Here is a 23,879-nt window from a genome sequence, read left to right as displayed (position 1 = left end):
AAACGGTGAAGGTCAAGATATTCTGGTATTTTTAAATTTTAAAAGTTCGAAGTATGACGTCATATTTCTGAGAAACGTCAGAAACGGCCATTTTGGCAGAAAAGTCGAAGAAAAACACACGACAACGACGACAACAACGAGAAAATTGAGAATCAGAATCGGAGAAAAGCAGAAGTACCAGAGACCGCTCCGAGTTGCAACTATTGTGTCGCTACAATAGTTGGAAGGCCGTTGCGAACAACGGTGAAGGGTGGAAAACCAGCCTTCCGGAAGGAGAATAAGAGCCTTATTTCCTCGGATTCAAGAATCCGGAGGGGTCTCGGGACTGGAACTGATAGTGTTTTATATAAATTTTTAGCTTCCCTGTCATGTCCTGAGTTGAATTTAATTAACATCTGAATTCATTCTACCAAGATGAGAAGCTAGGAGTTGGGGGAAAGGGTTGATCCATCTTCGATGGAGATGATGATTTTTATCTACTGAACAAAAACAATAATAATTCAATAAGTAGTAGTAGCCCTGTTTTTAGGAGTGACCTCGTGGTCTGGGGATACTGAGACCCAGCCATGAGCTCACTATTTCTGCATGTAATTAAGTTAATTTGAGTGTTTTGACCGAAGCCGAAAGCAGTAACGTTTTTTGTCGACCCGATATTCGAAAGACCACCGAAAGTACTGGCTTGGTAGAGACGGTTAAAAACATGTAAAGCTCTGTTTAGACGTTAGCCAGTCGTCTTAGGACTTAGTTTTATTTTCCGTCGATATGTATCTTCCGGGCGAATGTTACAATGGTGCTATATTAGAGCAGATATGGTAAACTTGAATTCCATTAAACGTCTAAATAGCTATTATTCTTGAAATCCATTTTTAAAAATCTGTTCTCGTTTGTTGAAACTGACAGTAGAGAAAAACAAATTAGGATGGGGATCAAAATTTTTCTTTCAAAAAGGTGATGGTTTTTCTGGAGCATGCCGAGACCAGAGGAAGACAGCTGACGGCTCCTACATTGACCCCACAGAACAACCAAACGAGAGGGAGGCGGCTGGCGGCTCGTACATTGACGCCGCAGAATGAACAGACCACAGGGAGACGACTGAAAGCTCCTATATTGACCCCCCGAGAATTACCAGACCAGAGGGAGACGGCTGACGGCTCGTATATTGACGCCACAGAGCGACCAGACCACAGGGAGACGGCTGATGGCTTCTACATTGTTTCCACGGAAATACCAGACCAGAGGGAGACGGCTGACGGCTCGTAAATTGACGCCACAGAACGACCAGACCACAGGGAGATGGCTGACGGCTCCTGCATTAACCCCACAGAATTACCAGACCAGAGGGAGACGGCTGACGGCTCGTACATTGACGCCACAGATTGAACAGACCGCAGGGAGACGGCTGACGATGACTTATAGACGACATACTCTGCTCCACCACATTTCTTTTAAAACTGAAAACTCAATTTAATCATTTGTTTTTGTAAGTTGTTCACTTTACCATTCGTCTTCATCTCATAGTGAAGTAATATCAGTAGAAAACAAGTTTGAATTGTCGGCGAACAAACGACAACTGGAAAATTCTCGACACTCTGGCAGATCATTGAAAAAAAAGAAGCGACCCCCAAGATGCTGCCTTGAGGAACGCCACTAGTAACAGAACGTGGATTGGAAATGTGCGCGTTTTATACGAAGACACTGTGATCGGTTACAGAGATACGACAAAAAAGTAACAAGAAATCATGATCGAAACCATACTTTGATAGCTTGTTTCGAATGGTATCATGACGAACAGAATCAAAGGCTTTACCAAAGTCAAAATAAACAGCAGCAAAAGGAACGTTGAAATCACTAGTGTGGTGCACTTCATCAAGATATGATAACAACTGTGTTACAGTTGATCGTTGTTCTCTGAAACCATGCTGAGAGTTCGACAAATGTTTTCGAATCTTTGAATATATATGATTGAAGAGAACTTTCTCAAAACATAAACCAAAAGGGTGTAAGATACTGATAGGTCTGTATTTTGTAATATCATTAGGAGACGCAGACTTCAGAAATGGAGTAACAAAAGGACATTTCCAGGCAGCAGGTTATCCTTATTGGTTATCCTTGTTGGTTATCCTCATCTTGATGGCGCGGCGTAACGGTAAAAAAAGGAAATTTGACAGGACACAAAGGGACTGAACTAACCCATAATAACGGCTGGAATTTATAGATGAAGAAGAAATTAATACAAATTTAATTTGAAGAAAAATATAATAAAATCTATAAAACTTGCTGAAAAGGACAACCTCACCCGGGCTCACCGCCAGACCTCCTTCCCCCAGATTTGAGACCTACTTGACAGACCTGTCTCTAAAATCCCTCAAAGAGCGCTCGATCGTTTTAATAAGTTTATCACAAGAATTAGGCTAAATTAGCCCATCAAACTTACCCAACAAAAAAAATTTTGAAAATATTTTTAGATTGTTCTTATGGCTTCTAAATTTTGTTGCCGAATCTGTACTGAGAAGCCAAACCTTCAAATTTTTTCTAATTGGTATTCTTTAGAGTCTCATATTTATCAACTGCACTTTGGTAACGTGTTTCCATTTCAATGCGACGAATGTCGAGCTGTTTTTCAAGCAGAATATAATCTTCGCCGTCATCGCGAGAGATCTCATCTGCGTATTGGCAATAATTGTCCCGACGAATGTCTTGTTATCAAAAATTGTCCTGTCGATAATTGCCAGCATCAGCAAATTCTGGCATATGAAGAACTACGCAACCATTTACAGTCCGATCATTCAGATTTATTTAAGCTAGACAAATATACCCGACAAAATTTGAGAAAAGTAACTTTTTCCAAAGTATCAACTCCTAAAATGAAGAAACTCGATAACAGTAACTCGAAGTTTTCTTGCCCATACAAGCGATGTGGTGCATGGTATTCATCTAAGAAGTTATTCAACAAGCATCTGAGAGACCACGATTTATTTTTATCCTTGAAATGTCCTCGTTGTCAAAAGAGATTAGAGGGTGTTCAGGCTGAATCTGAGCCTTCTTTATCAGAGAAAACAAGCCATTGCGACTGTTACAAAACACATCCATATACATGTCCAGAAGAAAACTGTTTAAAAGTGTTTCCTAGTCGGTTCAACTTGAAAACTCACTTTCAGTTGGTGCATTCTGGTGCGACTAAATATCAATGCGATTTTTGTGACGATGTTTTCAAATCTCAGAGAAGCCTCTGTGAACATATTCAAGTGCATTTTCATCCCCGATCTTTTCACTGCAATCTATGCGGTGAGTTTTTTAATCAGAAGACTGCATTGGTCAGACACGTGACCACTCTTCACGAAGGAAGACGAGCTCACTTCTGTTGTGTATGTGGTCGAAGTTTCTCTCAAAGTGGAAATTTAGTTACACACTTAAATAACGTCCACAAATTGAAATGTGAAAAATGTTTTGGTCAGTTTCAAGCTGACAATAAACAACAACTAGAGGATCACGTAACCAGTTGCAATGGGCACATTATCTATTTAATGGACAATGATAACTGTGATTTGGAACAAGAAGTAACCGTCATTGGATCATAGTTAACATGGTGCTATATTAGATCAGATATGGTAAACTTGAATTCCATTAAACATCTATATACCTATTACCTTTGAAATCCATTTTTAAAAATCTGTTCTCAATTTTTGAAACTGACAGCAGTAGAGAAAAACAAATTAGGATGGGGTTCAAAATTTTTAATTTTTCTTTCAAAACGGCGATGTTTTTCGATTGTTTTCCTGGAGTATGCCGAGCTTTGTCTGAGCTGCAAAAGTCACTTAAGGTAGAGCAGACACTCATTAGGTCGCGCGTTTCTCAAGCTGTTCGTCGAAGCGCTGCGAAAATAATGCTCGCAAAAAGTAAAGTGAAAATCGAGCAAAAAAAAGTTTTTTAATCAGTTTTGAAAGCCGATTACATTTATAGAATGAACAGTAGAAAAGTGATTTTGTGAAACATGCTTAATATTTTTTTTCACTGTGGATTTAGTTGCAAAAATTGATTCCGCTGTGCTGTGTTACAAAAGTGAATACTTTTTTTTCAGATTGCATCAGAGTTATTCTGATCGTCGTTTGAGAGAATGAAGAAGCAGCAGCGCAGGAGATGCCGAGTGTGTAGAGAGAGTGAGAGCAAATACAAATGTCCCTCCTGCCTCGCTCCTTATTGCAGTCTCAAGTGCTGCCAGCAACACAAATCTCAATGTAATCCACCACCCCCACAGGTTATAACCAATAACAGCAGGCATCACGAAACTAGTTGGTCCTAATTGTAACCTTCGCTAACGCTACTTAGTTACTGAATTATTATCCCGGCAACATCTGGGTGTGACGATTGTGAAAGGAAAAATGAATAACAAATTGAAAAGTACTTTTATTCGGTCAATTTTAATGAACAAAAACTCAGCTCAATTTTTAATCGGTTCGATCTTTTCCTTGGTTTGATCTCATTGAATTACACATATTGATTTCTTTAAAGGATTTTTAAAAGTTAAATCTTTTTGAAATATCTAATTTTATTGGTTTTCAAAATACCATTGTTATTATTCTCTGGCTCGCGAGAAGTTAGTTGTCTCGCAACAATAAAATAATCATTTTTTAAAATTCTTCGGATTTTTTTTCTAAGTTAGCTGGATTGTTTACGTTTACGGGTTTTCTACTCCCAGTGCTGTACGATCTTCGTATATTTGATAAAGAAACTCGGCTTTGGCTTTATTTTATAAAAAAAGATCAGAAAACAATGGATTTTAGATTTAACGTTTCATCAATCGCTCTCTGAGAAGTAATTTAATGCATAGCAGCCATGTTGGTTCCAGACAATGTAATTGTTGCTTATGTAATTTTCTTGGAATGATTTTTCTGCTGATTTTTTTTAGATAAAAAGTTTGCGATTCGCTATTTTTTGTTTTGTTTCTGCAAGTAGTGTTTTATTCGTAGTGTTTTATTACAAATCCACTTTTTTCAATATATCGAAAGGAAAGTGCTCAAGCAGTGACACTTCTGCTGCATAGCATTGGCAATTAATTAGGATCTGATTTATTGGTGGCTTGTGTTTGTAGATTGACAAATGGTCGTGGTGCAGATGCGAGGAAGTAACACACTTAATGTCCAGCTCGGGTTTCGGTTCTGGCACAAAACAAAAAGTTATATTTTCCTTGACGATAAGCGAAGATTAACAATCGGGTGTTAGACTTTTTTTCCCGTAAACAGCGTTGTTGCAGGACTCATGCATCTTGAAATTCAAATAAAACTATTAGCAACGGGCAACAAAGTGGAAACACAGCTGACAATCTTTGAGCAGACACCAGTTGATCCGAATTTTTTTTCATATAACTCCCCTGAAATTGCAGTGACCAACACTTGCAATTACCGTGGTACTTGCTTGCTGCACAAAAAAGTTTTTGATATGGAAATTGATATGGAACCAAAGCCGAAAAAACTTGAGCAGACAAACGGAAGTCCAAAAATTAATTTTTTACCGGAAAAAAGTCAATTTCATGTAAACTCCAAAAAAAAAAACGCGAAGCCCAGACCTAAAAATTCAAAAGCAGCCGCGTTTTCTCCAGGCCAAGTGGGAAGGAACCTGAAGTTGTTAGGGCTCAATATTAAAACCAGTTCAATTTCTTGTTTACCCTTGCGATAAGGAAGGGTATCGCAATCGGGTACTAGACTTTTCCCCGTCAAGAACTTTGTTCACAGGGTGATCTCCAATTTCAAGATCTCCATTTTGATCGCGTTGTACGTTTAACATTTCGAGTTACACTAGGTTCTAAAGTTCATGCGTGACTGGATCTACTGGTAAAAAAAATTCTGATGAAAATTTTTTTTTGCAGGCCTAATTGATTTCAGCCCAATTTTTGTCGGCTTATTCACCGTTTTTTTATAGAATAATCTATTCAAATTATTGTTTAGTTCAATTCAAAGAACGTAACAGGCTGAAAGGTTTTCATCCACGGTTCTGAACACGCTTTTTTACAGGCTGAAATTTTCAGTTTCAAAGGGATAAACTGTAGTGATTTTTTGTTTGATTTTTTTTTCCATTTATTTATTTCTATTCTTGAGATAGGCAAGGGTATTGCAAATGGGTATAGACTTTTTTCCCGTTAACAACTTTGCGCACAGAATGATCAGTTTTAGTAGGAATGCTAAGTATCACTTCTGACATGCTCAAATACTTCAAATTCAAATGAAACTAATTAATTGGTAATTAGGTAAAGACTGTTTTACGTTAAATTTAATTTTTCAACAAAGTTTCTCATTTTTTTGGGTTCGTGGTTTTCGTCCTAGTTTTTGTCGCGGTTCTTTTTCCGTTTTTTCTAAACACCATTTTTTATCTGGTAAGGTTTTTATTGACTTAATTTCTAAAGCATGAGTTTTGTTCCAATTTAAACAGTTTTTACTATTATTGAAAGTTTAGTAATTTGTGAATTTCCCAAGTCTGATTTTGCATAATTTTTTGTTTCATTTTAAAAAGTATTTAAATTAGTTTATGCAATTTCGGGTTAGTGAACTTACATTGCGTAATTTCGAAAGATAATTATATTCGTTTAGGAAATTGTGTTTCAGTCTGGATGGGGCGTACTAACATTCGAAACTTCATGAAATTTTTTGACAACAGTTTTGTTTTCGGCTCAACGAACGTTGAGTTTTTGCAGCTGTAGTTTTTTTTTGAATTTTTTCACGTTATTTCTTAAGTTTTTTTTCAACTTGATTTTTCAGAAGGTTTATTTGACCTTTTTTTCCATGCAGGAAGGTCTTGTAGCTCAAAAAGTTTTTGTATCGAAAGTGTTGCGAAGATTCCTTTCGCCTCTGTGTTTTACATCTTCTTTCTTTATTTCACTTTTTTCCTTTTAAGAGCTACTTTTAGCCGTTTTATCGCTTGAGTTTGCGAAGTGCTTCGTCTCTGTAATTAGTTTATGGTTGTGAGGGCCGATAAAAAGACCCAGTCTCAAATCTATTCAATAATTTGTAACGATTTGCTAAGATGTTTTCCTACTCATCTGTTGATTGTGTTTCAATCGTGCTGTATGTTTTTTGTAGGAAACAGACGGAGGAGTTGAGGTGAAGGTTGAAGCAGTCAAAGTGCCATTACCTCCCCGAATTGCGCTGGATGGGGAGGAGGGAGAGGGAGAAATAGATCCAGACTCGCCGGATTTCGTAGCTCTGGATAAGTTGAGACGACTGGAGCACAATACAACTGTGAGGGAATTACTGGGCTGCAAGGAACTGAAGGAGATGATTGAGAGATGCAACAGGGCAGATGACAAGAATGAGGAAATAAGCAGTCTAATGAAGAGTGATCTGTTCGTACAATTTGCCAATGCATGTTTGGAAACAGTCGAAGGAGACGACTGTATCAGTAGCTGCTAGTTGAACTTAAAATGTTCAACTCTAGTTTTTCCTTTGTTCTAGCTTTCGATTGTCACACTAATCGACGTTGGCTGTAGGGAACTCAGAAAGCTCAGCACAAAATGATTCAGAAAGCAGAAGAATAGCAGATTATGGCTGAGCCAAAGTGAAAAAAAAAACAGACCTATGAACTCAACCTGTATGGCCTGGGTTAAGCTGACAAACATTTCTTTAGTGAGCTTTGAAAAATTGTCTTTTTCGGAACATTGATAAAAAATGCGCATTGAATTAAAATTTTCATTGGAAACCATTCGAAGTAAATGAGCGAAGTGATTTAGTGATAATGGACGAAGACTCAGGTTTTTAGTAATGTTAAATTTGAGGAAGAGGACACGTAGTTTTTTGCTATTTTTTTGAAAGATTCCTGGTAATATTTTCAACAGACTTACTCTGAATGTTTCAAGACTATCTTTGGACACCAGTATTTACACTTGCGAGAGTTAGTGTTTGTCATTACACTAACAAAGCTTGTGTTATAGTATGAACTCTTTTCCAACCTAAGTCGCAAATATTGCTGCGATGCAATTGTTGCGACAAAATGTGTTCATTTTGATCAAAAACCAGCTATTAAGTACAGCCAATGCTAAGGATATTAACACTGACTATTATATTACAAATAGCACTTTGGCTTCAAGGTATCATATATCTGTAGCATAGAGGTAGGGAAGGAAACCATCATCAAAATAAGAGGGTCGAACCTGGGCAGGGTGGGATGTTTTTGATGCATTTTTTTCGTATACTAGTTCAATTGCGTCCGCTCTATAAATTGAGGCATGTAAGTTGGTGAATTTTTTTGACTGGTTTTGCTAATGCGGTATAATTGGCTTGCGTCACGTAGCAATTATGTAGACTCCTGATTGGCGTGCGTCACTTAAGAAATTTAATAGACTCAAGTTTTACTCATTCAGTTTTTCCCAGTATCGTTGTCGGTCATATTTTTGCTTGTGTATGCGAAGTGCAACTTCGCCTCTGTGTGGGGAATATACTTTTTTCCAGCTCACAAATTTTCCTGCGGATCTGTTAGAAGTTGTGGCTTGTAAGAAAAGAAGTGATTCAACTGCTGAAATGCTTAATTTGATCATTAATTTGAAAATTAATTTACCGTGTGGTTTATAATTACTTTTGCGATGGCAAGTGTGTTACAACCGGGCACTCGACTTTTTCTACAGTAATTAACTTAAGTCACAGGACTCATCTCCTGAACTATGTTTGAAATACTGCAACAGGTAATTTTTGAACATGATAGCATTTCAAATATCCGTTCTATTCGAAAGGAAACTATTTTTTTTACCAACACGATTTATTGAGCTTGCTATTAGCAAGCGTTATCAAACCGGAATTTACTTTTCGGGTTCACAACTCGTTTAAAAGAACCATTGTATCTTGGTTTGTAATGAATTCAAACTTCTATGCTTATCCTGAACTTAGCATGGAGGTGAAGAATACGCCTGGGACGGCAAAGGACGTGAGTTCGAATCTGACCAGGAACTTTCTTTCAAACTAGAATTGTTAGTTTCCTAAAAATGGCGGCCTATAATTTGTCTGCTGATGTTTTTTCGGCTTAGTTGCCATATCGTAGAATTTATGTTTTGTTCGTTATTTTTAAGGTAGTTGCGTTCAGTGTTTTGAATTACTTCTGCAATTTTTAATTTTGCTATCCTCGACTTCGTATATTTTGCTGTTTTTTTCGCTTAAAAAGTTTATTCACCTAATATTTCATCGGATCAGTGATCTAGTCTGGAGTCATTTCAAAGGAAGCATAAGTTTTATGCTTCATTACCGATTGCATAAATTGCTAAAATTCTTAGAATAGAATTTGTAGCTCAAAATTTTTAATGATAACTAATTTAAGTTTCTTCGTCTCAGTTACCGTTTTTTTATTTCTCCTTTATTCCTGTGGGTTGTGTTTCGGGACATCTTTTCCCCAAATATAACATGGTTCCAGACAACATATTGACTTTCTTAAGCTGTGGTTTTTTGAAGTGTTTTTTTTCTTTTTTTAGACTTAGTGGCTTTTTTCCTGTCTGCTACATTTAGCTGCCATTTCTGTTGTAGCTCAAGTGTTGCGAAGCTCCGCGTCGCCTCTGTGTTAAATATCTTTTTTTTTGTCTGTTTCTGCTAATATGTTCGGCTTATATTATATTGTCAATTTGGCCTCATATTGCATCGCTTGATGACCGAAAATGACCGTTTCTGTGTGCGTGTGTTATGAGGGTGAGGGTGACTTAAAAACTGTTTGTTAGTTTTAAAGTCTTTGAGTTTTTGGCTCCAACGGTTTCTGCTTAGGTTTTTTCGGCTTTTAGCGGAACTTCTCCCGATGATAGTATTAGATAATCATCGGAAGATGCATGTTTTTTTTCAAAAAAATGGCTTTTTTCGTTCTTATCTAGATTTGTTGGTTTTTCAAATGTATGATTTTTTTCGGCTGGATTGTTTTCGGTGCAATTGATGCAAAACTCCGCTTTGCCTCTGCGTATTGATGTTGACGTAATCTTAACTAAGGTTATACCAACTTGGTCTCGGTTTACATATTTAAGTTTTTTCCTTGTTGTTTTCCATCGGTTTAGTTGCCTCATGCTGTGTCATTGAAAAGGAAATGAAATTTTTGCGTGCGTGTGCGGTTACAGTCGATTATCGAGAGCCCAAATTTTAAAACAAAAATAGATTTCAACCTGTTTTTAAGAAAAGATTTTTCCGTCCGCTGTTTTTGATTGGCTCAATTTAGCTCGGAGATAGTACCTGTGGCATCTTCTTTTTTTATATGAAATGATATTCAAGCATTTTTTTCAAGCAAATGAAATTTTCTGTATAACCTCGCTCGAGGAAGCTTCTCCGTTTTAAATAGAAAATTAAATAAGATAAATTCCAGTTCACTTGTGTCCATCAAAAATCATTTTCCGAAAACTTAAATTCAACCTCGCAAAACCCCTCGCCCTACCCGGAAAAACGGACGGAAAAATAATTCGAATTATTTCAATAACTTTTGATGGACGTTTGAGATATATTTTTCGCGACATTTTTTTTTAGAAATGTATATTGAAAAAGGGTTTAAGCGAGAATGTCATTGCCGTGTCCTGGAGTGAATGTTGTCTACTTGGATCTTCTTGTGCTTCAGAGTATTGACAATGGACAGTCCTCTTTCGTCTGTGAGACTCGTCGGAGGGGGAGGAAAAGGCGAGAAGCGAAAACTTTGTGGTGACCTGGATGACGATGAAAACTTCAACCTTTCATTTGCATCCCCAGGACCCCACTTTGCTCCTGAAGTTGACAGTGACTCCAAAATGAGCAGTCTGGTCTCTTTCATCAACCGAGAACTCACTTCTTTGGGGCTGAAATGTCTGCAGTTAGAAGAAGACATCTCAACTTCAACAAAATCATACAATTCGTCATCATCACATAACCAACAAGTGACCAAGTTGTCTCTGGCTTTAGCCTGCGTCGAAGCACTAAACCGAGTGGGTGCATGCAATAAGCGCAATGAGGAACTACAGCTGGCATACAAACGCCTATGCGGTGATAATAACACACAGAATACACAAATCAAGAGGCTTAAGAGTCAGGTGGAGTCGCTGGAACGAGAAGTTGCCAAATTTAAAGAGAGCGATCGTCAGAAGAAGAAAGACTCGAGCACAAGTCTGCGGAAACTGAATATTGAGAAGCAGAACAACAAGAAAAGTATGGCTATGATGCAGCAGAAGGTCACCCAACTGGAACACAGTTTGAAGCGGAAGGAGAAGGAAGCGCAGGTGCTGCGGGAGAAACTGGACACCATTTTGGGGGGTTCCAAAGGGAGTAAAAGTGGGACTAGTCAATCTGCATCTGGAAGTGTGTCGGGTCAATCTCAGAGGTCTAATGTGATGAGCTCCTCGTCGTCTTCTAGTGCAGTGCAGCCAGCCTCCATTGAGATCCTGAATGACCTGAAGCCCAAGAGAGCCAAGTGGATGGTGGCTCCTAGATGTAGCTGTGATGAGAGTGAGAAGCAGGAATTCATGAAGTCGCTCATCAGTAATCTGGAGCGCAAGCAGAGTGTGTTAGTAAGTGAAAATGCTGAACTAAGGAATCTAATCTGGAAAATTGAAGCCAAGATCAATGACAGCAGTGAGATATCTGGACTCGACAACGAAAGATTGGATAGTAAAAGAGGAAGCCAAGAGTCAGTGAACAGCTGTGGTATAAAAGAAGAAATTGAAGACGAAAGTTCAAAAGGTTTGGGGTCAGACTCGGACAAAGCATTGATGATGTTGCCGATTGAGTTGATTGCAGAGAGATTATACAATGGGATGATGGACAGGATAGATCAGCTGCTGCTTCTGAAGAGAAACGAGCAGAGAGGAGTTTACTCTCTGCAAAGCAGCATGTCCTCCAGTCTAACTGAGCTAGACCAACAAAGTACCGCTGTAGATATACCTGGTAGTAACAGAAGCAACTCTAAAATGACCCTGACTCATTACAGAGAGAGTTTACTTACTGATGACGAAGATGGAAATTAAACATAATCAAACTAATTTTTTGACGCATTTTTGAACTTGACTTGTGTTGTTTCTCTTGATAATTCTAAAATTTTGAACAGATTCAAAATTATCATTTGTAAATATTTTGTGTTGCTGGTCTTGTGAATTTATTTCTTAACTGTGTTTATCGGTCGATGCCAGGCTTGACTAGATTTTTTCTCGAATATTATTAATCTATTTATTTTCTCGAATTAATAATTTTTATTAATCGTAGATGGTGAAAGCTGCCTAAAGATGCCTCAAGGAGTGTGAGACCCTAGATTTACACTTGCGAGCGTAGTGGTTATACGCACGTCTCAATTTTTTTGCAATCTAACTGGCAAATAAAAGAAAGAAAGAAAGAATTAATTTCTCAATGTTACTAGAAAATTCATATCATATTGCGCATAAATACATCAGTATCAAAGAGGGGACAGCTAACGATCCCATAAGGGATACTAAATGCTGCCCCAAAAAATATTAGAAACATGAATGATGTAGTTAGTTGGGTTTCAAATTATTATGAAATCTAGTGCATAAATTCTACATATTTGCAAAAATAGAACGAACAAAAAAATGTGAAATATAAAATCATACATTAGAGGGTCTAAAGGCCTACTCAGAAATGGCATGATTTATCTCCGTTTTAAGTAACACACAACATAACTTAGTTTATTTAAAAACAGTTGCAAATGTTAATGAACTGATTATAATATTTACCTAAAAAAATACAAGTTTTTTCCTTTCATTTTAAGCCTTGGGCATGAATATGAAATTTCTAAGTGATTTTTAGGAAAAACGAAAAAATTGGGCATAGGTTCCCTCTCAAGCGGGCCATTTCGGCCCATTTTGGAAAAAATTTATGTTTTTTTTTTAAATTCTTAATGGATGCGCCACTTTTCCGAGACTTTCATTCAGTAATCTAAACTCACAAAGAGTCCGTCGTACTAGGTTTTCCGGGGATTACGTCAAAAAAAATCTCGGGTCCGTGGAGCAGCCATGGTATGTTAATAATTCCTATTATTAAATCTATTTTCCATCTCATTCCATCTCAAAGGGCTCATTTGGTGGAAGTTTTGCTATAATCACGATCTGTGGCAGTCGAAGTTTCATAGCATCTGCTGTATGTTTTCTTTGTGGCTAGTGTTTGCCGGTCGTTAAGCGACCGATATTGCAGGTTTGAATCCGACTCATAGCAGAGGTTTTACTAATTCGAGGCTTCTAATTTTTTATTTCATTTTTAAAGCTGCTTTTTCAAGTTTTCTCGCTAGAGTTTGCAAAAATTTATTTTGAAAGTTTATCAAAAATCCGAGTTGGTAAATTCACGAAATCATAGGACGGCTGACAATTAAACAAGAAAAATTGTTTAAATCAGAAAAAGAAATTGAGCTGAAAAAATGAGCAGACAAACGAAAGTCCGACAATTGATTTTTTCCTGAAAAAATTTCATACATACATAAGGTCCAACCAAGACTCAACATCAGACCATAGGGTTTATAGGCAACCGCGTTACCTCTACATCAAGTGGAAAGGAACCTGGAAGTTGTTAAGGTCCAATAAATCAATTTAATTTTACATATTTTAAAGAAAAATTAATGACGGGAAATAGTCTAGTTACCAATAGAAATAGTCTCTCGCAAGCGTTACTATGAAAATAGACGAGCAATTTTTTTAAAGGCAATGTTTTTAGAGTCAGTTCGAGTTCTCCAGAGACTTTAAGAAAGGAAAAAACTTTTAATGATAAAAAAAATCGGGATGCAAAATTGTCCAAAATTGTTTAAATGAAAACTTTCCAAAAATGTCGGTTATCGTTTACAGCGATGTAAATTGTCCTAAATGGCTGCTCAATTGGCTGGAATTTATGAATTCACACAACCTGATCCTTAAATTCCTCTCGTAGTCAAAGGGTGCACATTTAAAATCCAGTTAATCGATACAGTTTTATCTATCTAGTAAGTTTATCTTAACAACTACAGACACGGCACACAGAAGTTGCAACTTTTTAATTTGGATCAGCCTATGAATCAGTTTTTCTTCGCTTTTTGTCATTTTCTAAGCAACTATTTTTGAAAAAGGTTTGAAATTTTGCCAAATGGTAGTTCAAAACATTGGGAAGGTTATAGCCGGGCCAAATCGTTTGGAAGGTGTAAATTAGCCAGTATAAGATAACTAGACTTAGATTTGAGCCCATAAAATTAAATTCCTTATATTGTTTGAGAGGATGTTAGATGATACATAGATCGTTATCTGCAAAAGCAATAAAAATTACTCCTCTGATCCATGCACAGGATTCTCACCATTAGGTTGTCTCAAAATTTTGTTCAATTTTCTGGTATAAGCTGCCAAGAACTTTTAATGTCTATGGCTTCAAAACAGACTTGAAAATTAAGTAACTATTAAGTAATTATGCCGGATCAAGTTACTCATTCATTTTCTTGTCTTTCGTTTCTCGATGACATAAAGAGAAAGTCATGAGCTCATCAGCTATTTGAGCCCATAAGTTCAAACTCTTTTTATTGTTATTCTAAAACCCTCTAAAACTAGTTATTTTATACTAGTTAATTTACACCTTGGAAACAATATTTCTCAATGTTTGGTACGGCAAAATCCTTTCAAATAGTTCCATCGAGCATTTGTGAAAATTTCAACCCTGTATTTTAAGCAGCAGTTGCAAAGAAAATGACAAAAAAGTGAAGAACAAATTCCTTCATATGCTGGTCCAATTCAAACAAGTGCAAATTCTATGTCCCGTGACTGTGACTATAGGCTAATTTGCGCGTTCTTAAAAGTTTTAGCCTTGTACCTTTTCTTGTTGAACCTTGTTTGTGTCAAAAAAATTGATGATCATAGGAGGTAAGTGAGTGAGAAAGAAAAAAACCGTGCATTGTAACAGTTAAAGGGGCACTATTAAAACTTACCTTGTTTCCGTTAAAATCTTACTCAACAGAATAGTCAAATTTTGCAGTATGGAACTTTCACATTTAATTTCTTTAATCAAAACCGTTGCGAAACTCAAGTTTCAGAGGAGGTACCGTACTTGACTAGTCCCTTAATTCATAGTTCGAGTACCACCTGGATCTTTTTTTAAAAGCTCTTCACTCTTTTCGATGCAATAGTTCTCGCCGTAAATTCTGTAGGCTTTGTTTCCGATTGTGTCTTCAAGTGCTTGATCTGAGACGACTGCGAAACATATTTACAAAAATACTGTTGGAAATCATAGAAATTTTGACTTCACTCAATTTAATGACTAAGAAAAGTCATTTATTTTAAAGAAGTAACTCAATTTAATGATAGTTGTGTTTAGAGCTGAATTATTTCTTTTGAGTACAGTCAAAATTTCTATTGCAATAATCAAGTAGTATCCAATCGTATTCTACGCTTTTCTTTAAGCACCAAATGTAACTGTTTCATTAACCTGATGCAGAAGTGGCAGTAAAACCGCTGGTACTGAGAAGGATGGATGCCTGGCACAGATATTTTCCCAAAAACGTTTTTTCTATTTCTGACACAACGTTTAGCACAATTAAAAGCCGTTAACGTTTCGAAAAGTATATTCTCAGAACAAGGTTGCGTTTATTCAGAAATTTACTCCTACCGGAAAAAATCGCACTGTGTAAAGCTGCTTCTATTTTTAATGAGCAAGTGTCTTATAATCGGGAACTAGACCTATTTTTTACCCGCAAACAACTTTTATTACACAGGCGAAGCACCACTTGCAATATCAAACGAAAAAACTGGCTCGAACGAAATAGGAAACAAGTAAATGTATTATTTGGAAATCATCGGCTGTAAACCGAGATATTTTTGCAATTCTTTTAGAACTGAATTTTCAAAAAAATAAAGCATTCATGCTGCACAAACTCCATTCAGTTTTTCTGATGACTATAAGATAAAAAGCATTCAAAAAAGAAAGGTTTTGTTTTAACAATCATGATCCATAATTTCCGAAAATTACCAAGAAACATCACTGAAAGTCTTGGAAACAAAAAATTGCATGTCAATCAAGAAGATCCAGATGTATCAAAAAGTACTTCCGATTGCTTGCTAAAAGCATTGATCAAATGAACAAAACAAAATATGAAGCTATTTAGCAATGGTAAGGTAGCCCGACAACAGCAAAAACAGTCACAAATTAAAATAAAGACCCCCGTTAGTGAAAAAAAAATACAAAATTTCATAATTCTTAAAACAACTTTTTACCAGAAAAAAAAATCACATTCATAAATACCATGCAACAGCTAAATACCTAAACAAGACATTCAAGACAAAAATTAAAAATCGAGTTTTCTTGAAATTTTTTATAGAAATTTTGATTTAGAAAATTTTTAGACATTTAAACAATACGCTGTGCCATCAACTTGAAAGGATTTAAAATGAAAATACTCCAAAATTTGGACACTAAATTGTGTTAAGCTAACTGCATACATGCACTTTAAAAACTGAAAGAGGCGAAGCTGAGCTTCGCACCAGTGCGATAGAAAGCCACTGAATCCCTCAAAAAAAGTTGACAAAGCGCCAAAAAAACATTACTTGAAAGTTTCAAATGTTTGTCTCAAGTTGAAACGCATTTCGATGAAAACTTGTGGCGGAACAGAACAGCCAGTTTTGAATTAGTATTGAAAAATTCGAATTGCGCAACACATTGCGCTACAAGTTAGTGAATGGAGAAAAACAAGTTAAAAAAATTTGAAAAATTAACTTGATAAAAGTAGGAAAAATTACAACTACGAAAACTTCACGGTCGTATCGGATGAAGTCGATAAACAGCCTTAAAAGCAATTGGAATTCATTTACCGAGCGGCAAAAAAGGCGATAAATTTTGGTTCAAAACCTGTTGAGCCGAAAACTAAATTGTTTCCCACAAAAAATTTCTTGAAGTTTCGATTGTTTGTACGCTCCATCCAGACAAACACATATTCCTAAGCAAATATATTTTGTCTTCGAAATTAAGCAATGTAAGTTGACTTGGCCAAAATTACATCAACTAATTAAAAACTTTTTAAAAAAAGGAAACAAAAAATATTCAAAATTTTTACCAGATAAAAAAGGGTGCTTAGAAAAAACGGAAAATTAACCACGACAGAAACTAGGACGAAAACCACGAATCAGAAAAAAATGAAAAACTTTTTTGAAAAATTAATTACAACCTACAACAGTCTTTTCCTAATCACTAATTAAATAATGATGGTAGTTTTATTTGAATTTCAAAAACTTGAGCATATCAGAAGTTATATTTACCATTACTACTAAAACTGACCATTATTTGATCAAAGATTTTTAGGAGAAAAAATCTTTACCCGATTGCAATACCCTTACCTATCTCAAGAATAGAAATAAATGGAAAAAAAGTCAAACAAAAAATTGGCTCAGTTTTTTCTTTTGAAATTGAAAATTTCAGCCTGTATAAAAAACTGACAAAAATTGGACCAAAATTAATTAGGCCTGAAAAAAATGTTACAAATTTTTTTTAACTAGTAGAGCCAGTAACGCATGAACACTGGACACTTGTGTAACTCGAGGAGTTAAACGTGCAACGTGCTGAAAATGGAGATTTGACGGGGAAAAAGTCTTGTACCCGATTGCAATACTATTGCTTATTGCAAGGGTAAACAAGAAAAAGAACTAGTTTTAATATTAAACCCTAAAAACTTTCAAGCTCCCGCCCACTTGGCTTGGAGATAGCGAAGCTGCTTTTGTATGCTAAGGCTTCGAGTCCAGGCAGGACTTTTTTTTCAGTTTGTATCAAATTGAAATTTTTCCCGTAAAGATTGCATACTTGGTTTTTCGTTTGTCTGCTCAAGTTTTTTTTGGCTTTGGTTCAATATCAGAAAGTTTTCTTGTGCTGCAAGCAAATATCATGATAGTTGCAAGTGTCGATTCAGCGGGGACATGTGAACAAAAAGAGAAATCAACTGGTGTCTGCTCAAAGATTGTTGGCTGTGTTTCCGCTTCGTTGCTCCGTTGCTCATTAAAAATTCTAATGTCTGGAACGATATGTTTGCCTATTATCCCTATTTGATAAAAATAGATTTTGTGAAATGTAAGGGATTGAGTTTGTCATTTTATTTTGTTTTATTTTGAGACGCTTTGGAAATTTTTATTTACTTTAGCAATTTTTTGATTTTTCTCTAGAAGTACTCTGATTTAAAAAAAAAGTGTATCGATGGAAAGACTGCCTATGTTTTTGTGTGTGTACCTTTTTAATCCGGTTTTCTCTTTTTACTTTACCCCACTGTCTACAGCTTTAGAAAACGTCTGTTGGCGAATACTTGACCCATATTTTTGGATTTTTTTTCTTTGTCTCAAAAACCAGCTCCCAAATCTGAGGTTTTGAGTTCATTAGATATAACGGATTGTGGGAAGCTCCCTTCATAAACGGCTGCGCCCAATTTTTTTTCACAAAAATTATGACAAAAAATTCACTCGGCTTGTTATTTCGATTGAACCAAAAAAAGCTCAGATGTAGGAGGGTAGTTTTCGAAAAATAAGAACCCTGTACATGAATTCGAGCAGTAATTTTTCGGAAAATTTGGTTGCAACCGTTTTTTTTTTGCTTTTTTCATTTTCAGTTAGAAATTATTCAAAAAAATTAACGTTTTTTTTAGGCCGGACCAAGTAACTTATTCATTTCTCGTGTCTTTGGTTTTTCAGCAACGTAAAAAGTAAATCAATCTCACCAGCTTACCAAAGAACTAATTTGAGCCCATGCATTGAATTTCTTTATTTTTTTTGAGAGAATGTTTCCACAGCAAGAAGACATCTAAAATTAGTTATGTTATACTGGCTTATTTGCACCGTCTAAGCAAAATTTTGGTCTGGCTTTGTCCTATCAAAAGTTTTCATCTACCATTTGCCAAAGTTTCAACCCTGTATGTCAAATAGTTGCCAAGAAATTGACCAAAACGCGAAAAAAATTGTCCTTTTGCTCGTCCAAAACAAAAAAATTGCATCTTCTGTGTCCCGTGGCTGTAGTTGTTAAAAACAAACTAATTAGAAACAAAATAATGTATCGATGATCTGGATGTTAATTGTGTACCCCTTGACTACGAGGGGAGTTTAGGGTTCCGGTTGTATGAATATTGCAGCCAAAGGAGCAGCAATTTTTGATAATTTTCGTAAAGAGGTAAACTCCGGTTCCTCGATGCCTTACTATCTATCTAGAAATTTTATCTTAACACCATGAACAACTTTTTTTTCTCGCGTTTTTGTCATTTTCTTTGTAACTATTTGAGATACAGGGTTGAAATTTTGTCAAAAGTTAGATGAAAACATTTGGAAGGACCAAAGTATTTTTCACAAGGTGTATATTAGCCAGTATAATATAATTATTTTTAAATGTGTTCTTGCTGTGGAAACATTTTCTCACCCAGCATAAGAAAATTATGGGCTCAAATTGTTTTTTTTTTGGGAAACTGCGTTACCAATCTGAGATGAAGGGTTCAATCGAAAGAACCGGTTGCGAGCATGTTTTCTGCAGAAGCGGCAACTCCTTAATTTTTTTGTAGGAAAAATTTTGTTTTTATGAAGCTTCCAATTTCTCAAAAATTTCAATCTTTTTATTTCAAGGTTTTGAGCTAATTCAAACTTTTGAAATTGGCCATTTCATTCTCCATCGTTATAAGAAACTTTTTAAGTGTCAGACATATATCTTCAGCTTTGGATGGCCCCTAGTTATCTTTTCTCGAGACGAAAACAATTGGTCTTTTATTCGACAAAAATAAATTGTGCCTTTTGGTACGAAAAATTTAGTTCACCTAATTTTTGGTTCAATTTGTTTCTTTAAAAGTTTGTATTGCATCTCAAGTGGTGCGAAGATCCGCTTCGCTTCTAAGAACCATTCGCAGTGATTTGGCACCGACAGCAGTGATACCGTGGCTACCCTGCAGTACAAATGCTACCTGCAGTTAGCTTAGGCGTTTTTCAATTCCTGCAAGTCAAATTACATTATATTTAAGATGGAGGCAAAACCGAGCTTCGCGCTGCTTAAAATTCAAAACTGTGAAGTTGTGATCCGCGTTGTCAAGTTATAAAAAGCTGCTATAAATGATATCGAATCAGTTTGAAAATAAAATTTCTTTTCATTAAGTGTCAATGAACGTAGTAAAGACACTTAAGTTATTTAAAATGGTTTTCTTCGACCATTTTTGTTTCGACCATTGAAATTAGGGAGAGGAGTGGTTTGAATATTTTAGTATACGAAAGGTTCAGTTTTTCTATTTTTCACGTAAAATCAGGTACCGCAAACATCATTGCAATGGGTTGAGTCATATATCATATTTTTACACTTGCGAAGCAAAGTGTATTACTACAAACTTGCTTTTTTTCAACCTAATTTGCAAATAAAAGTGCTAATTTTGGTGGAACTTTTGAATCGGTAGGTTGTGGCAGCAGTAAAATATCATGTGCTTTGACATTTGATTAGTAAAAAACTAAAAACATGCATTTTTTTTAATTCATCAAAAGAACCAAAAAAAGTTATTTGTTTCAAATTGCAGAACAATGGTTAAGAGCTCTATTTCAAGAAGTTTCCAATTCAGTGTATCGCAATTTTTTGAAATGCATAATTTATACATATTTTGGCTCTGCGCTTTTCAATTTATTACATGCTAAATTGTGTCTTTTCGTATTTGGTGCTACTTTTGCTGTATCGTATTAGCATATGTAGCTGCGTTATTGGTGGCTAGTTTTGTGGATTTCAAGCATCCGTGGTCGAGTGGTTAGTGCGTGAGACTTAAATTTGCCAAGTCGCAGATTCGAACCCAAAACGTAACCAAATTTTTCCTATTTCGAGGATTAATTTTATTTTTTTCTCATTTCAGCTGTTCTTATTTGATGCAGCTTTTTTGGCCGTGTTCTCGCAAGCGTTTGCGAAGCGCAGTTTCGCATCAGTGTTTAAATTTTTCAGTCAAGAGTTGAAACATTTTTTTAAATTTTCAAAAGTAGTCAAAGTTTTGAATAAAACCGGTTTGAATTTTTTGATTTTTGGTCTTAATTTGAGGAAAAAATAAAGCGAGCCTACTTATTAGTTTTTCACGCAAAATCAGGAAGGACAAACCAGTATCGGATTGAATTTTGTGTTATATTACATTTTATTATTTTCAGTCGTTATTCGAATGACATCATAGAAGTTTCTAAATGTTATCCCAGTGTCGAAAAAAAAAACGCTTGAAATTGTAAGCGAGTTAAGCAATGGAGTTTGTTCCGTTTTCAAAAACTGGTACTTAGGCTGAGAAAACTTGAATGTACTAAAAAAGAATACAAAAACTACTCTGCAAAAATTAGAAAAAGAAGAAAATTTTTTTATGCGTAATTCACTTATTTTCTACGCGTTCGTTTAATTTTCGCATCACAACACGCACAATAAAACGGAACTTGTGATCTAGAAACTACATTTTTTGTAGATTTTTATGTGGTAGGAAAATAACGTGCTACTTGCACAAGAGCGGGCTATCCTTGTTTCTCATTGAAATATCGGAATTTGCTTTCGGATAATTTCCCATTGTTTCTGAATATCAGTTTATCAGTTCAAATTTTTCGAAAAGACGGCAAATTTCACTGTCGAACAAAAAAAAGCAAAATTATGAATGCCTTCTATTTTGAAAGTTGACTTAACGTTCAGATTTCACAGCGGAATATAAAGAAAACCCAGTGATCCAATTTCCTCAAATCTAGTTTTATTATTAAAAGCGTCAATCATAAATTGTTCTGAAATTAGAAGAGCTTAAAGGACAATACTTTTTTCTTCGAATTTCGAAAATTAGCATTTTTTTGTTCTCTTGCGTCCATTGATGATTTCCCACGTGTCGGTTGCCCATGTTTATCAATTCGTTACCACGTAAGTTAGCTCTTCATATGGAATTAATTCACCACAAGCTTCTCAAATGATTATGTCAACATATTTCGCACGTGAAAAATGATCGGCGGATTCAATTGATTTTTGTTTACGTATGCTCTTTAGTCAATGCGATCAAACTTATTAGCTCTTAGGTTAAAGAGAAAGATGTCGAGAAAAAATTCGAATGAAATACATTCCGAGAAAAGCATCAAAAACTTCGAATGAAATATATTTAGAGGAAAACATGTCTTTAGTCAATTCGCCCAAACTCATTACGTGAAAAATGAAAAAAAAAAAACCAAAAAAATTTGATCTCTCAAAATGTTCATAACTTCTATTGAAACAGTTGAAAAAATTATATCCTAATCTTTCAATTAAATACATTCTAAAAAGCACGCTGAGAAAGCATTGATTAAAAAATAACTAAACCTATAATATTAGGGTGGACGCTCAGTGCATCATAAATAAGCCGAAACTATTTAGCTATTATACTCAATATTTAAAAAAAAACCAAATCGTAAATAATTTTGTTCCACAAAATCAGAGTTGATGTAATTAGTATCAAGTTGAAAAACAACATTTTTCCAATAGTCAGATATTTGAAACTCAAACATACTCAAAATATGAAATTCAAACATGCTCACCAAAAGAAAAACAGATCATGGCTGTTAGCGAATCTTTGCGCTAACGTCCATTCTTGGACAAGGATTTTTTAGCAAAAAAAATTATAGTGGGAATTTATCTGTCGACCAAAATTACGCTGAAACAAATAGTTTAAAAAAAACACTACCTACATAGAAAAATTCATTTTGTTCATTGAAACACAAGATTTTGTTGAGAAAAACATAAGGAACGGTGTAAACACTTTTAGTAGAGTAGCTTCAAGTTGCAAACGAACCTACTGAAAACAAATGAACAATAATTCCCGTAGGTGCAGCAGTTTCCATTGAATTTTTTGCATGAAGGTGCAGCAGTTTCTATTGAATTTTTTGCATGATTTTTGCTTAAAATGGAACCAAAGTCAAACTGCAAAAAATCAAATTTTAGCGTAAACAACTATTAAGAATTTTCCCGAAAAACAAACAAATCTTCAAGACCTATAAAAAAGTATTCACTACGTTCATGACTAAAAATATTTGAATTTTCAATCGGCATTGTTTCTGGGTCGCACGCTATTTCTTGGCTTTTTGGTCAACCTACACACCTGATACATTTGCAAATTTCAACACAGAGGCGAAGTTGCACTTCGCATACACAAGCAAAAATATGACCGATAACGGTACTGGGAATAACTGAATGAGTTATTATACTGGCTTATTTGCACCGTCTAAGCAAAATTTTGGTCTGGCTTTGTCCTATCAAAAGTTTTCATCTACCATTTGCCAAAGTTTCAACCCTGTATGTCAAATAGTTGCCAAGAAATTGACCAAAACGCGAAAAAAATTGTCCTTTTGCTCGTCCAAAACAAAAAAATTGCATCTTCTGTGTCCCGTGGCTGTAGTTGTTAAAAACAAACTAATTAGAAACAAAATAATGTATCGATGATCTGGATGTTAATTGTGTACCCCTTGACTACGAGGGGAGTTTAGGGTTCCGGTTGTATGAATATTGCAGCCAAAGGAGCAGCAATTTTTGATAATTTTCGTAAAGAGGTAAACTCCGGTTCCTCGATGCCTTACTATCTATCTAGAAATTTTATCTTAACACCATGAACAACTTTTTTTTCTCGCGTTTTTGTCATTTTCTTTGTAACTATTTGAGATACAGGGTTGAAATTTTGTCAAAAGTTAGATGAAAACATTTGGAAGGACCAAAGTATTTTTCACAAGGTGTATATTAGCCAGTATAATATAATTATTTTTAAATGTGTTCTTGCTGTGGAAACATTTTCTCACCCAGCATAAGAAAATTATGGGCTCAAATTGTTTTTTTTTTGGGAAACTGCGTTACCAATCTGAGATGAAGGGTTCAATCGAAAGAACCGGTTGCGAGCATGTTTTCTGCAGAAGCGGCAACTCCTTAATTTTTTTGTAGGAAAAATTTTGTTTTTATGAAGCTTCCAATTTCTCAAAAATTTCAATCTTTTTATTTCAAGGTTTTGAGCTAATTCAAACT

The 23,879-nt window shown here is 35.5% G+C and overlaps 2 protein-coding genes across 2 annotated transcripts; both read left to right on the top strand.

Moving 5' to 3' along the window:
• The first annotated feature begins 652 nt into the window (after positions 1 to 652).
• LOC134845560 (zinc finger protein 107-like) lies at positions 653 to 3,673 on the top strand. The gene has a single exon (XM_063862503.1). It carries the CDS (start codon positions 2,475 to 2,477, stop codon positions 3,576 to 3,578), a length of 1,104 nt encoding a protein of 367 aa, XP_063718573.1. The 5' UTR covers positions 653 to 2,474; the 3' UTR covers positions 3,579 to 3,673.
• Positions 3,674 to 4,071: 398 nt separating this feature from the next.
• Positions 4,072 to 12,077, top strand: LOC134845559 (uncharacterized). The gene is made up of 3 exons (XM_063862502.1): positions 4,072 to 4,255; positions 7,071 to 7,333; positions 10,555 to 12,077. The coding sequence occupies exons 1-3, from the start codon at positions 4,115 to 4,117 to the stop codon at positions 11,927 to 11,929; spliced, it is 1,779 nt and encodes a 592-aa protein (XP_063718572.1). The 5' UTR covers positions 4,072 to 4,114; the 3' UTR covers positions 11,930 to 12,077.
• The last annotated feature ends 11,802 nt before the right edge of the window (positions 12,078 to 23,879 follow it).

This window comes from Symsagittifera roscoffensis, chromosome 5 (genome assembly GCF_963678635.1).
Source record: "Symsagittifera roscoffensis chromosome 5, txSymRosc1.1, whole genome shotgun sequence".
In the NCBI taxonomy this organism is placed as follows: domain Eukaryota; kingdom Metazoa; phylum Xenacoelomorpha; order Acoela; family Convolutidae; genus Symsagittifera; species Symsagittifera roscoffensis.
Note: the sequence above shows the minus strand (reverse complement) of the source record. Positions and strands in the feature narration are given on the sequence as shown.